Raw genomic sequence first — 15,442 nt, forward strand, 5'->3', positions numbered from 1 at the left:
AATCAGAAGATGTAGTTGTTTTCCTTGCCTGAAAACAAGAATGATAATGCATAAAGGTGATAATATTTCAGTTAAAACAACTATCCTTTTATTTTCTAGGTACTTTATGGAATGAAAGTCAACTCACCTGGTGCTGCTATCCCAGTCAAGGTTGCCAGGTAAGTCTTCAGGTTCTTTCTGATCTCCTCACATTTCAGCTTGGACGACTTCAATAGAGGATGTTTGCCACCGAGGACCACCTTGATGTACTGTACTTCGGCATTCAAGGCTGCTTTCTGTGCTGTGATTGTCCTAAAATTCTCTGGTTTCAAAATCCTGTTGACATCATGGGGTGTGAGGCAAGGTCCACCATGATTCTTCACCTTCTGAGTGATATCCGCCTTCCGTTTAACAGCTTTTGCTCTTTTTTCTTCAATTTTTCTCCGGACAGATGCAAGATGCTCCTTCCTCTTAGCAATGCCCTCTACTTCTGCATCACGATGCTTCTTCCGAAGGGGAGCTGCTTTCTTGGCCGAGAGTGACAGAAGGTGACCCTGCTCTGTTTTCGTCTTTGCTAAAAACCAGGAAGACATCGTCCGATTCCTCTGCATCATATTGATGAAGCTTCTGTAATGAAGTGACGCATGTCTTCTCATGAAGAGGCTGTAGTCTAGATCCCCCAGGTTTTGTTCTCCGATCAGATTCGTTAGCTGGCAATGGCTCATCTTTTCACGGATGGCTTGGTCCTGAACATCATAGTACCTCCCACCTGGGAGAAAATCCTGTAGCTGACGGTCAGTCACAGCAAGGAATCCAGCAAACAAAGCCTGTAGCGTTTTGACGAAAAGTTCTGGTTTCTTCACAGTCTGAGTACAGTGCAGCATGACCTCTCCGCCTTCAACAGCAAACTCGGGAATCACAGAGTCCTGGTTTTCCAAAATGCCTGAAGCATCTTTTGAGTACAGTTCAAATTTCTCTCTCATGGGGGTTATAAACTTGTACAAGTCTAAGTACACTGTTTGACTGGTGATCAACCTCCAGTAAGGCCCAGTTACCATGAAAAACGTGATCCCAACAGCCGAAAGCATGGTATCCACATCATCATCCTGGCAATCTGCCAAGACACTCTGCAACTTCAGGTTCGGGGATTCACTGTAGTTCGAGAAAAAGTCCTGAATTCCCTTGCGGTGGAAATGCAGTGTGCCAGCCCCTTCAAAAAAGTTGTTGAACCTGTTACTTCTGTAGCTTTTCACCAGCGATCGCTCACCCTGCAAGTGACAGTAAGCCTCCCAGGCGTCTCGACATCCTGACTTGTCATCTCCTCTTGGCCCTAACACGTCGCATGCAGTCCTGATAAACCTGGAAACAGCCGACTCCCCAGCAGAAGAAAAACTCTTGAACTGGTTCAGTTTGTCCCGTCCTAGCTTTCCTGTTCCATCCCCAATCGCCTTCTGGAGCTGCTTCAACACCTTCTCACTTTCCGAGCTGAGTCCCAGCAGAAAGTGAGCATTGCAATATATGAATTCTAGCTGGGCAGACTCATCTCCAATGATTTCCTTTCGCTTCTTGTCGAATTCCCGGTTATATGCTTTATTCACACTGGCTCGGTCCGACATCAGTGCACTAAGCTTTCTGACCAACTCCTTGAAGGTTGCTTCAGTATCAGCTGCATTTTCAACAAACCCATGAATATCAGCAAGTTCTTTCAAAATAGTTATTGCAGCATCTAGGAGGCTTGAGGCATCTTCTGTCTGCATCATCATGTAACCTAAACTCATGATATTTCCTGAAGAAAGTGTAATTTGATTCCCCAGGTACTTTCTGTGGTCCCTGCTGGTAGCATCAGAATGCATGTCGTATCGGTCATTTTGTAGTATGGAGTCAGTCACATGATATTTGGCTAGAACGTGGCCTCTATCAGCAAAGCGCCCAGTGGTTCTGATGGATGGCAAGTCCTTCATTTCCACTTTGCAGTCAAACAAACAGTTAGCAATGCATTTTATAGCAGGTGCACAACGCCCAGCTGGAATGTTGACTTCTCCAATCAACTGAATGATACATTTGACGATTTCATTCGAATAGACTGTTCCCGATTTTGTGACAAGTTTCCGATTTGATCCGGCAATTGCTTCAAGATCCTCGATCTTAATAATGTATGCATCACACTCACTTTTCAGTTTCGTAATTTCCGCTTTGAGTGTGCTTTTGTTCGAGCGAAAATTGGAAAGTGCTTTAAGATGTGTACTGCATTCTGTTTGCAACCTTTTCACTTGGTCTTTTAGAGAAGATATAACATGTTGACAGCCATTGTCCTTGTGTTGCCTGAGAATTTTCTCATTTTCAGTTACGTTTTTTTCTCGTTCTCTAAGTTTTCGTGCCTTTGTACCATTTTTATACTGAAGGAGTTCAGACGCAATGTCACCAAATTCAGTCTGTAATTTACTATGTTCCCTTTGCAAGGCTTTCAAATTCAACTCCTCCTTTCTGTCAGATAATTCTTTTTCCAAGAGATTTGCACGCTTTGCATGGTGTGAACACTCCTTTGAACACACCCCAAGCTGTTCTCGCAACTCAGAGTTTTCTTTGTTGGATTCCTCAAGTCTTCCCTTGAGTGCACGGAGTTCACGTGCCTGTTTCATTGCTGCCAAATTTGCCACATGTTCAGAAGCTGGTTTCACAATCACAGGTTCCCCATGCTCTTCTTGATCAATGCGATTGTCAGAATCCTCATGTCTATCTTCAGCATCAGTATTGTCCATCACAGGTTCCCCATGCTCTTCTTGATCAATGCGATTGTCAGAATCCTCATGTCTATCTTCAGCATCAGTATTGTCCATCACAGGTTCCCCATGCTCTTCTTGATCAATGCGATTGTCAGAATCCTCATGTCTATCTTCAGCATCAGTATTGTCCATTTTATCAGGTTCAATGTCCACAGGCCTACTTTCAATGACCAACTTGCACAAACTATGTGAAAATTTATCAAATTCACTCACACCGTCTGGCCCCTTTCTGCTCTTGGATTTGTTCGTCCTGCGATATGTACCCTCAGTTTCGTTCAAAATCTTCGCGAAATCTGTGTCACTCCTCACCAAAGCACCCAGACTTTGAAAAATGTTCTTAAGCTTTGCAAGCGGAATCTTCTTTTTCTTTGCAAAAGTTTTGATCTCCATGACAAAACCATTTGTGAGCTGGACAGTGTTTCCATATGACCTTAGATCCTCTGGATCCCCCAGAATATCTGATTCGTAAATGCCATAGCTATCACTGATGGTGCCCAGGGAATTGAAGCTTAAAGTCACATCGAGAAAGGGTCCAAATGGTTCACCTGATGTAGCCAAATCTCGTGCTAATTTGACACAATGCTCCACTTTCCAGCGCAGCCTTGACACAGGCAAAGACGGGCAGAGTTTGCTGAAAAGGTCACGTAGCTCATCCCATGTCTGTCCTTCCTTTTCGCGAATTAGGAATAGCTGTAGGAGTAGTCGGTTGTTGCATCGCACATCAGCAGGCAGAGCCACCCGCCTTCCACGTCCTTTTGCAGTCGCATTTCTTTTGAAGACTTCAAAATGATCATCACCTGAAATATATATAAGAAGCATAAAAGCATTTTTCAAAAATAGACAGGACAAAAATTAAAAAGTGCACTCTTGGCAAACTTCCTGGCCAACTTACTTCCTGGTGAAGATGGGTAGGGGAACAAGAAGAAGTGAAGTGTCAGCACATTTGTCCTAAGAGTTATAACTTCTAATGACCAAGATGAGAACTCTAGTCTAAATATGAATGATGATACTCACACAAAGCAGGAGAGATTTGCTCCAGAAAGGCGCAGGTGTCTCCTTCTGGGGTTGTCGTCAATGTCAGGCTATGTCCAGTTCTCAGCTCCATCACTGTAGTTGTACCTGAAAATTGTAAGCAAATGTTATTCAATCATCATAATAATTTGTATTTTTACTTCTCTTCTCATTTCAGGAAAACTCCAAAGTCCAATCATCATTCATGAAGTTTTGCAAGCATTACCAAGAAGAACAAGACAGAATGACATCCTGTGCTCCTGAATGTAAATGGCAAGGCATGATCAAAAGCTATGCACTGTATGGGGGCTGTTGACCAAGTCATACTTGGTCACACAGTCAGAGGAGGCACTGGCTAATAAACCACCTTTTTACCTCATGTTAATCTGAAATTAATTCACAGGAATTAACTATTTGTAAATGTACTGCCTACAAAAATACTCCCAAGACTAAGCAAATAAAGAAAACCAAAAAAATCAAACCAGAATTAGACTTTTTCCTTTAGTTTTCTACAATAAACCCACTATCTGAAGAATGTAAACAAAGCCACGTGTACCAGAGATAACTGTTTACTTTCGTTTCATCCAATCACAGGGCAGAAATTGATCACGTGACCACTGTTTCTCAGCTACAATATGGCGGACATTGTCGGTTCAAATTGCAACCAACTTTTGAGGAGGGCCATGACAAACGATAGGAACAGAACAAATCTGTGACAGTTGGCTAGATAGGTTGGGAATTATCTGTAGTTTATCGTGGTGTTAATGGTTTTATATCACAACCGCTCAAAAAAATTGAATTTGACGAATTCCGCCGGTGATTCTGAAAATGATTTTCGAAGTGGGGAAATTTGAAAACTTTGCCGCTAAAACAGCCACATTTCCACAATAATCATCAAAAGATTTCAGTAATATGTCGAATTATACATCCTTTTACATTGATAATGTTGGATACGGTCTTTAGTCAGTGATTACTTACGTAAAACGGGCGTATTCCAGCCAATATTGCGCGATCTCCGATTCACGCTATGGGCGCTGCCATTTTGGTTTGACGTGTCGCAATTGCGCCTGCGCATGACCTTATTTTAAATGGGATGCGCAGAGCCGCCGTTTGATACAAAATTTCTATACGAATTTTATTTCAAAGTTCATTTTCTGCGCTTTTTTTTGGTACCAAATATGTGGGGGTTATTTTCAACGGGTCACAGGAAATTCTGGCGCTGAAAATCAGCGATAATTTCGAAGTTAAATTTGGGAATTTTGGAGGAAATATTCATATGCAAATTTGGTACGTATGGAAAGCTTGAATCAAGGGCTGTATAATTATCCAGGTCATGACTGGTCAAGGTCACTGGCGGCGAAGCGCAAAACGTAAACAAATGCGGCTTTGTTTTACAACGTAATCACTGGCGATTTCTGATGGACTAATTAACCAGAACGCGGGAATGTAACGTATGTTTGATCATTTATTTTGGGTAACAAATAAATACAGACACAGTGATGTTTGGTATCATTGGAAAGAACAATCAACAAGCTTTTTAATTCTGAAAAATCTTTTTATTTGAGAAAGATTGACAGCCGTGTGGGCTTTGGAAAGTTTATGGACTTTCACTAATTACCAGTGCGGCCATTGTTTTCCAGTACGCTGGGCCGTTGGCTGCCGGTACCTATTGCAAATCTCCGTGAACAATCTGAAACGAACCTGTCGCATAGTAACGGAGTGCAACTAACACTTGGGTCCTTGGTGACATGGGGTGTCCACGATTGTTCTCAGGTTCCGGGATGTCGTCGCCAATGAAGTGCATCAGCTGGTTAAATCCATCCTTGGTGAACCGAAATCGATCAAAAAAGGCGTCGTCACTGAAATCATCCTCTCGAAACTGAGGAAGCAGTGTCCGGATGCGTGGCATACGCACATTGACGTCATAAAGACGCACTAGTCGGTTGACATATGCCTATCGCTGAGTTATCAGAAGAGATCCTTCCACATCGGCTACTAAAGGGAGACTAAAGGATACTCCAGACCAACCTTATGTTTAAAGGCCTCCTTACAGCAATTTAAAGCATTTCCTGTAATGAAGGAAGGTTCTAGAAATGGCCCAACCTTTGCTTAAGGAAGATACATCAAGGAGTCCTTTAGCCAGAAATAAAGGTTGGTTCTTGAAATGAAATTTAGCTAAAGGTTGACTTAAAGTCTCCCTTAGTGTTAAAGGAGGGTTCAAAAATACGGGCCAAGAAATTGCAAGAATATATCTTTGATGGCTCTTGCAAATTCTTGTTACTTCTTTTAAATTCTTGTGTGGGTCTGTATCTTGGGTCTTCCTATGAACACAAGAATTGTCAAGAAAGAGTTCTTGGCAATTCTTGGATGTTTCCTGAACCCAAGAAAGTGTCTTGGGTCTTCCTATGAACACAAGAATTGGCAAGAATTGATGGTTGTATTCCAAGATTCGCCAAGAAAGAAATCTTGGCAATTCTTGGATTTGTCCTGAACCCAAGAATGTGTCTTGGGTTTTTCTATGAACACAAGAATTGGCAAGAAAGAATTATTGGCAATTCTTGGATGTGGCCTGAACCCTAGATGCCCAAAAACAAGCAAAATGGATGAAACTGAATGACGCATTAGCTATTTTTTTCAAATTTTATTCTGCCAAAAATATTTAACGGAGCGCCTCCTCAACAGTTAAAATCTTAGGCACTTTTAGTCCCTGGGAGCTATGCCCCTTAGAGTTTGTTGATACTTCATCGTCATCACTCCCTGCTTCACTGATATTTCCCTCGTCGTGCCTGTTGTCAACACTGTCATCGCTCTCGCTCTTGATGACATATTCCTTGGTTTTGATAATTTTTTTTGTTGGCTTTTTACTCTCTCTTCTCTCTTCCTTCTTGGTGTCATGACACCTCTGTACCAACCTGCTTCAAATTTTTGCAGCTGTTAAGGGTGTATATTAAATTAGGTTGATTTTGTGGATTAAATGTGGAATGGTAAACAGAGAATCTGGCCTCTTGAGGGTCCACCTAACATACAACCCTCCTCCAGCAGGAGAGCTAGAGATGCAATTTTAGTTAGTTCCCCTTCTCTCAGAGGGCACCACTGACCAATACATATGCAAACTTGGCAGGGCTACACATACACCTAAGTGAGGCTTAATACGAGACAGGTCATCAACCAGAGTCTTGCCTTCATCTGGTGTCTCAGTACATGGCCCACGAGCCTCATACAATGTACACTTTATGCCACGTAAACCTTTACTTCCATATGAGGGCCTAACTACTGTATAACCCATGATGGCTTCTGGTTTTATCCCTGCAGTCCTTGGTTTCTGCCACTTCTGAGGGTTGTCTGTGCAGGTTCCAGATTCGGGGAATTCTTTCAGTTGCAGCATTATCACATGATTTATACAGTAGAGAAGCCCAACAATATGGTTGCACATGCCTTGTACTCCTGCAGCACATGAACAATATGCATTTTTAACATCGCCACTATTATCAGCCAACTGAAGGGACATGCTCTGTGGTGCCTCATTCTTCCTTTGGGACCGATAGCACTTCCCCATCAGGTGCACAACCATGTCCTTCTTCACGCACTGAACGTTATGAACAAAATTTTCATGAAAAAAGCTGTATCCTTTTTTAAGGGGTTTTTCAACGTAAACTGACTGCCTTCCTGATTTCTTGACATGTTCCATGATGCATTGATGGCCGAATGACTTGGGTAACACCCCTGTCGACTTTATCCATCCATCTGCAGGGACATGTGTTGCTGTTGCCGCTGTTGCAGTTGCACCATCTCCATTTCCTGTCCAAAGTAGACTACAACTCGAAAACTGCTTCTTGCGGAGATGGCACTGGCCTGGGTCTGGGTCACGAAAGACATGACGTGTCCCATTTGCAATAGCATGCCTTACCCTGAAACAAAAAATATCTTTTTGACAAGTTCTCGCAAATCTGGTGCTGAAGACAGACTCATGCGCAAGTGACTTTTATGGGATAATTACAAATAAATCTTGATTGTACACTTACAATGTATCAATTAAAGTCATGATCTGACATTCATTTCATTTCATCTAGAGAGTCATACGTGCCTCGTTGAAATTAAACCTGCTGCTCTCATATCTCATGGGAAGTGTTACTGCATAAAAAGGTTTTTATTATATAATCAGTTTTACTTACTTGTTTACCAAAACAATTCTTGTGTCAGCAGATTTGAATTTGAGTCCCCTGCATCAGCTAAAATTGCAATTCACTTTTTTTGTAATTTTCAGGTTCTTTATTGAATTTGGCCCCAGGAATGTCATCTTCAGTTAACTGAAATAAGAAAGAAATAATAATCACAATGTAAATAATGAATGTGGACAGACTTACAAGTGCATGCATGTACTAGGCAATGTTTACCTCTGAACTTTAGCTTTTATAATAACCATGGACCTTAAGGCCGATACACACGCAGCAAACTTTTACAGGCGATCTCTAGCTGACAAGTTCTCGTTCCTTTTCCGCAACTCGATTACTTCTGCCTTCTTCCAGGCTACGTGGGGTTACTACGATTTGATTACAAGGACGTAGTCAAAGCCGAAACATTTCTAAAGCTTTCTCCAATCTAACCCTGCTGCTGAGGGGCCCTATCTGAGAGATTTTTGGTCTCCAGATGGGCGGCCAAACACTGCAGGACCTGACGCTGCTGGGCCGGGGATCCTGTCTGGGCATACCTGGGGCAGACAGGGATGGCGGGGGGCTACTCACCACAAAGGGGGTGGAGCTCAGACCCGCAGAACCAGACAGGGAGGGACGGGGTCGCACCGGCGAAATCGTGGGGCGAACCGTCCCGACGTCCGGACGGACCCTAGGGTCTCTGGACCGGACGTAATGCCCCATTGTCGCACCCCTACCCCTGGGGGGTAGGTCACCTCCGTGCGAGACAAGAGGGGGCGGCAGAACAGGGGGGGTGACGCCCGAGTCTGCGGTAACCCTCGGGGAGGCGGTCGACGTCCCCAGAAGGCGACGGAAACTGGGGTGAGCCGCCTGCCAGGCCTCAGAACCCGATGGGTCACGCCCCGTCGCCTCAGAACGGTCAGATGTGACGGTGTAATCTGAAGACACAGTCACAACCGAAGACACTGCCGGAGGCACATCCAACCCGGAGGAGGACGGGGGACGACCCAATGCCGCAGCAGGGGGGTCCCGACGGGGGAGGGCGGAGGAAACCAGGCCAGGTGGGGGTTTAGATGTAACTAAGGACTCCACGGCCGGTTACCGGAGGAGTTCCTAAATCAGGAGGTCTGCCTCCAGCGGGGTATGCTCGACGCCCAGGGGATCGGGACGCAAAGCGTCCAGAGTCCCGCTCACTACGACCCCCTGTGAAAGGGGGGAGGGGCCAATCTCACTAGGGGGCGCCCCGATAAAGGGGTCACCGGCGCTCAACCTAGGAGAAAACTCGGGGGGCACACCTCCGAATGGAGGGTGCCCTGCCCGAGCCCCGGAGTCGGGCGCCGAAACGGCGCCAGAGCTCTGGGGGCCTCGCCCCCGCTGAGAAGAAACAGCGGAGGGGGACTTAGAAGAGGCCACACCAGACTTTCTGGGGCCTCTCCGGGTCGGCTTCTGCTTCTTCGACGGCCGAGGGGCCGGAGAAGCTGAAGGCTGCGTCCCGGCAGCGGACGAAACCGCAGTCGCAGAGTCCGACGGGGCGGACTGGCGAGCCGGGGACGAACCGGGACGGGGACTAACAATCCCCGATACACCGGCAACCGGGCACCTGAATACCCAGAAGGGTAACAGGCCCAATAAGGGGGCTGGAAAGCCCAATAATGATAAGAAAGATGCTAACAAGAGCGGCAGAGCCAGCATCTTGAAAGGCCACACAAAAGAAGTGAACGATAAGAAAATTTATATTTATTCTTGGTCACGTGACCGGAGCCTGGAGCGAAATTTTTTTGGGCGAACGGCGGAGAAAAAGCGTTCTAAAGTGGCGAAATCAGGGAAAGATGAGTAAAGGAGTGGTCTCACCCGCTTCCTGATATCGACAGCTCCAAACGGACGTCCGGGGAAGGATCCTTCTCGATACTGTCACGGAGAATTCGACGTAAACAGCAGCAGAAACTCGGAGCTTGTGGTACAAGGTGCCGAGGAAAAAGTACTGGCAATATGGCGGCTTGCACGGTTGATGGGCTGTACAGGGGCGCCGCCTGGACGTAGCCTTGTGAACTGGCTGGTTATTGTTCTAATGTAATTAGTTAAATAATTCCTCGGGTAGATCCGATATGCAAAAGTCTGACCAGGGCAGGTATGAACTAATAAAATCACATTTCCACAGGAAATGGGAAATCTAACTCTTTATTCACGCAAAGGCATCAGTATTAAATACAAATTTTTTAACTGCATGCAATTACAAAATTATAAATCTATTTGCATGCTATGAATTAGCAATTTGCCATGATCGGACAATTTGGACAGCAAATATCTTCCCTAACCCCATTAAAATGATAGTTAACTACGGAACAAACAAAACGTTTAAATCAACTGCTTCTCAATAGACAGCCTTTAGGCACGAAATCGCGCATCCCCGACAAAAGTATTTCCGCTGAATGATACTAAATCATTCGATACACCACGTTAACAATATAATAACTAATTCAGTTATCATCCAATTACAAAGATTGCTGTCCAATAGTCATATATCACAGCATGCAGAAATAAGATTAAACTCGACGAAATTAAAGAGCCGATATTTTCTATATCCCGGGGGTACACTTTACATAGCAACCTGGTTGAAAGACCCTGAATTTGATACTGGCAACCTGAGGTTGCTGCGTGTGAATAGGTCAAGCAAACTATAGCAACCTCCATCTGGCAACCTGTAGCAACCTGTAGCAAACAGCAATCTGGAACCGACGTGTTGGTTCTTGGCAACCAGGTCGAACAGAGTATCAGTTACATTTTTAGCATCTGACCAATCAGATGCCAGAATGCTTTGTATGCCATCACATGACTTGACTGTAAAAATGGCTGAAGGTGAAATAGCTGGAGAGGAAATGAACAAAGCAAAGGGCAAAGGGGTGGCATATTGGACTACTGAATGTGAAGACATTTTAGTGGCAAATTTAGAAAATTATGCTTGTCTGTACAACGCTGATATGTCCTCCATTGCTAATTCTTTCAAGAGAGTATGGTATGCTCCAAGTTCATGCCTCCTACCAACCCAGTCCTTCCTCCACAGCCTCTTCTTTTTCTGTCTGGCCTGTCATCATCTTTTATTCACTAAAATAATGACTAGTGCTGCAGCAGCAGCATTCTCTGCTTCCATCTCCACCATTTTACTTAGCATTTCCCCCAAAAAATAGCTTTTCCCTCCAAAAATTATTGGCAACCTTCTTCAACCTTCTTCAACCTTTTACCTGAGAGGTTGCTGAAGTTTGCCATGTCTGAACGTCACAAGTAGGTTGCCACAGATTGCTGGTTGCTAGAGATCGCCTGTAAAAGTTTGCTGCGTGTGTATCGGTCTTTATAGGTGTATACCTCAATAATGTGTATACCTCAATAATGTGTAATACTAACAAGCTGTCTTAGATCGTAATTGATTGTTTGTGTAATTTATTCTTCTCTATTGAAAGCCTTGTGTGCATGCACAATAGCCTGTTCAATGCTGGCTATATCCAGGTCATCCCCTCTGTACGTCACTTCCGCTCATTTAAACACTAGGTGGCACTGTTTTTAAGGAAGCCTGTATAATGCTGCTCTTTACATAAAACATGATCTCATGATTTCCCATTTCTTGGCCGTGAGACTTTTACCTACCCCCATTTCGATTGAACTCGTTCCCCAACAAAATACTCTTTGAAGTCCTTGTGAGGGTTTATTATTCCGCTCAGCACCGTGACTGCCGGCTCATTGTCTATTTCCCACAAGAAAACAGCATGGGTTGCCATTTTTCTCCTTTGAAAGTGCACAAATAGTGCTGACAAAATTGAAAATTTCACTGAAGCTGGTACGTTTCACAACAGTTTGTCACAATTTCTTCAAATTTTATATGTAGACACCTATGGGGTATCTGTACAAGTTGACCCAAAAACTGTTAACTGCGAGCAGTGGAGCTGTGAATGGTGGAGCTGCGAGCAGCCTTGATCTGAATAGCTGCTTGCGGTGGAGCTACTTCAAGGAACACACTCATACATTGTCGCTTTGTAAAGTACTTCTATGGTGTCCTCAGCCAGATGATGTATGTTTATGAGACCTTTCACACCAGTGGGACAGGCAAAGGCCTTGTGGTAGTCATTCTGCTTATCTGGTTGATGACTTGGACATTTAGACTCTACGCTTCTCTGATCCTTGCCTTTGAATGCACCGAGTGCCTCAGTATCTGTGTCAGCTGTATGTGACATATCGAACACGCTTCGGTTTGGGGTTCGGACTTGGACCTCGGGATGAAATCATCACCATCATCATCATCATCAGCGTCTTTTTGTTCATATACTATTCGCGATCCCAGTGTCGTAGTTGGGGAGGGGGGGGGGGGGGGGGGGTTATCATTCTATCTTTACACCTACCTGATATCACATTGTATATAAGGTGTTGTTCAACCTCGAGACATTCTTGAAGGCAATAACATCTTATGGCATCAATTCTGTCTATTACACAATCCTCCACATCGAAGTCTATTTTCACACAATATTCAAGTGCAACGATGAATGTGTTGGAAGATACGAAGCATAGCGTCCAAATTTGACTCATCTTTGCTGTCTGTTTTTTCTGATTCTGAAGGAAAGAAATACAATGGGAGTTGATAGATAAAAATATAAGCACATGATGTTGTAGTTGCGGGAATGTTGTACAACATGCTGAATTAACCCCTTGTGTGTGACAATGAGTGAAAAAATGACAATTTTCTTAAATTGCTTAGATGAGGGAACAAGCATCTTTAATGTATACCATGGCTGGTTATATCAATGTACATCAATTAAATGACCTCTAGTAATACATTTCTGGTGGTTTTTCGACCGCAGATCTGGACGAGCTGGCACTGGTACGTTCATGATCATTCATGTACGTTCATGATCGTTCATGATCGTTCACTCCTCACGAGTGCAGCAGCACTACCGGCAGCTGCTGGCACATTCCGCCTCCTTCTTCGGAACCCAGCAGTAGGGGTAAATGTCAGGGTCATTTCTTCATTTACTGTATGACTAGTACTGTATGACTGTATGACTGCATGACTAGTACCACCAGTGTTAGTATTAGAAGTACTGGCAGTTGGTCTACCAGGGGCAGGGGCAGTAACACCGCTGCCAGCAGCAGGTAACCGGGGAATACCAAAGCCATGATGAAGGCTTGCAGCATTGGCACCCACATTATTTGGCCTAAGCTGCTCCACCATCAGATGGCCAACCACCTGGCGCACAAGGTCTCTCACTTCGGTAGGGGCACCTGTGGAAGATCTCCGCAGTTCTCTCAGCAAATCTTCGAAATCACTAGCATTCGCTAGCAAATTTAAATTGTTTGTCATGATTGTAGGGGTTTAACTTATGTAATTTAATGACGGTAAAAATCTGACACTGACACATTCATGACGAGTGACAACCACGTGCGTAAGATATTCGTGTAAAGAAACATGCCAGAAGTACCCCAAAGCTAAACCTCGTCTCGAGGGGATATAGTTCAATTAGTTGTTCACAGGTGGTGCTCGTTGTTGGACGAAAAAATTGACAAAAAAAAATGTTGCAAAAGAAATGTTGCCGTAAAATTTTGTCAACATTTAAAAAAAAAATGTTGCGGGAAAATATTTTCAAGAGAAGAAAAAAAATTAAATATTTTTTTCACGAAATAATGAATTTTTAAAGTTTTTTTATGAAGAAAAAAAGTTTAACCCCAAAATAATTTTTTTCTAACAAATTTTTCTAAATGTCACAAAAAATGTTGGCTTGTTTTCTCAAAATGTTGGATCTTTTTTTAAAATAATGCTTATATTTTGTACAGGGTTGAAATAATTCCGCTAATGTTGGCTTGTTTTCTGAAATTGTTGGATCGTTTTTAAAATGTTGCTAATATTTTGTACAGGGTTGAAATAATTCCGCTTTGGCGTGCCATAGTGAACACTGCATTCAACATGGTGAGCATGGTCAGCTCCGATTTTACCATGGTGAATCTGAGATCTTTTTCGTTAGGGTCATCTCGATCCAAACCAATTCACCGACTTAACGTTGTCCTCTTTTAAGGCAACAAAATAATGAAAACAGATGCAAAGACAGGAGACTAAAGACGGAATACAATGTACAGAACACAGCCTTGTTATTCATGAAACATAGACTCTTGTCGACAACAAACAGTCAACAGAATTTTGGAAGGCGTTTTCAAAATAACAATGATATGAAGTGAAAAAATACAACCTGGGCTCTAAAAAACAGCCATAGCAAGCTGATGGATGCTGGACTAAATGAAATGGCCCCCATTGTGCTCACCTCCCTCACAGACACGTTATTGTTTTTTTATTGAAGCCACCTGTTGGCCAAACTAGTAAGCAAGCTGGACCAAAATTTAGTCAACAAGGTATTATAATATATGTACCAAATTCAAGTCAATAGCTCCAGTAGCTACCAAACGTGCCATCATCGACCAAATTAGAAGCACCAGTCTAGGGCGAACTTTGTGTGCCCCGCAATGAGGAAGTGCAGCGAAATCGATCTGTGAAGGCCCTTGGCAACTCGCCATGCACAGTACCACAAAACATAACGGTTTTTATTTTGTCCCGAGCAATTGTCACAGTGGAGGTCAACATCAGTCTCTCCAAGGCCATAGTTATTGAAGAAATAATCCAAGTACGATATGACAGCATTTGAACATTTGCTGATCAGGTGGGCCTCATCAATCAGGAAGTTCGCCTGTCGAGGAAGCCCCGCACAGCAGATCCCAAATATTCCAACTTTGCGTGGAACTAGGAAGGAAATGGAACCAGGCTGCATGGGGTTACTCGGCAGATGAACCTGCTTGGCAAAATCAAAGGAGTAGTGCATCGATGTTTCCCTGCTGCATGGTGGATTGGGTCCCAAGTCAACAATGTCATTCGCCTTGCAAACGTTCTTGGCCTCTTTAGTAAGGGAGTTGTACAACGATCTTTCGCGCTGAACCAGAAAGAGGTGTTCTTCCTGGCTTTTGATCCGTTCGTTCTTCGCCTCATCAGTCAGGTTGGCACTCCGATAGATCATAGTGTTGTTGTTTTGGCAGGTCCAACACAAATCTGACATCAGCTTGGCACTAACAATGAATCAACAGAGTTGTTTCCAAATGTCCATAAACGTGCTGGTGCCCATGAGTCGATGACGTGAAAATAAAGGAACATCATAAGTTACAAGGCCAGAGAGCAATAGTTCATTATTTCAAATGTTTTCCAGTCCTTTTAGTACATACCTGTATCTTTTAAAGATTCCTTGTAGCAGTTGTACACTGAAATCTTTGTGTGGGATGAAGGCAACAACTGTATGTCTTCCCTCTTAAAACCAGGGACCCGACCAGGGAGAACAAGGGCATTCTCCTCAGCTTAATTAGTCAGGAAGCGCACAGCCCTCTGCGTGTCGTCAAAGGTAAATGACTTGGTGTTTGACTTCCTCCCTCCTGATTTCTTTTCCTTGGGCTCAAGTCCATTCTCGGTGTAATGGTGGAGAAGATCAGTCAGACGTTTAGGGC

At 43.8% G+C, this 15,442-nt stretch overlaps 1 protein-coding gene across 1 annotated transcript; it reads right to left on the reverse strand.

Annotated features, from left to right (window-relative positions):
• Positions 1 to 2: 2 nt before the first annotated feature.
• On the reverse strand, positions 3 to 5,682 carry LOC135497728 (uncharacterized). Its single transcript, XM_064787561.1, has 4 exons — positions 5,475 to 5,682; positions 3,777 to 3,881; positions 128 to 3,559; positions 3 to 28 (listed from the first exon to the last, which is right to left on the reverse strand). Exons 1-4 carry the CDS (start codon positions 5,680 to 5,682, stop codon positions 3 to 5), a joined length of 3,771 nt encoding a protein of 1,256 aa, XP_064643631.1.
• Positions 5,683 to 15,442: the final 9,760 nt, after the last annotated feature.

This window comes from Lineus longissimus, chromosome 13, assembly GCF_910592395.1.
Source record: "Lineus longissimus chromosome 13, tnLinLong1.2, whole genome shotgun sequence".
Taxonomy (NCBI): domain Eukaryota; kingdom Metazoa; phylum Nemertea; class Pilidiophora; order Heteronemertea; family Lineidae; genus Lineus; species Lineus longissimus.

Bases quoted from the DNA above. Each gene is read 5' to 3' on its own strand.
- LOC135497728 (XM_064787561.1), bottom strand. From the start codon at position 5,682: ATGCCACGCATCCGGACACTGCTTCCTCAGTTTCGAGAGGATGATTTC. The intron at 3,882-5,474 runs GTTCGTTTCAGA...TACAATTTTCAG, and splicing joins ACTCCGTTACTATGCGACAG to GTACAACTACAGTGATGGAG. The intron at 3,560-3,776 runs GTGAGTATCATC...TATATATTTCAG, and splicing joins GCAAATCTCTCCTGCTTTGT to GTGATGATCATTTTGAAGTC.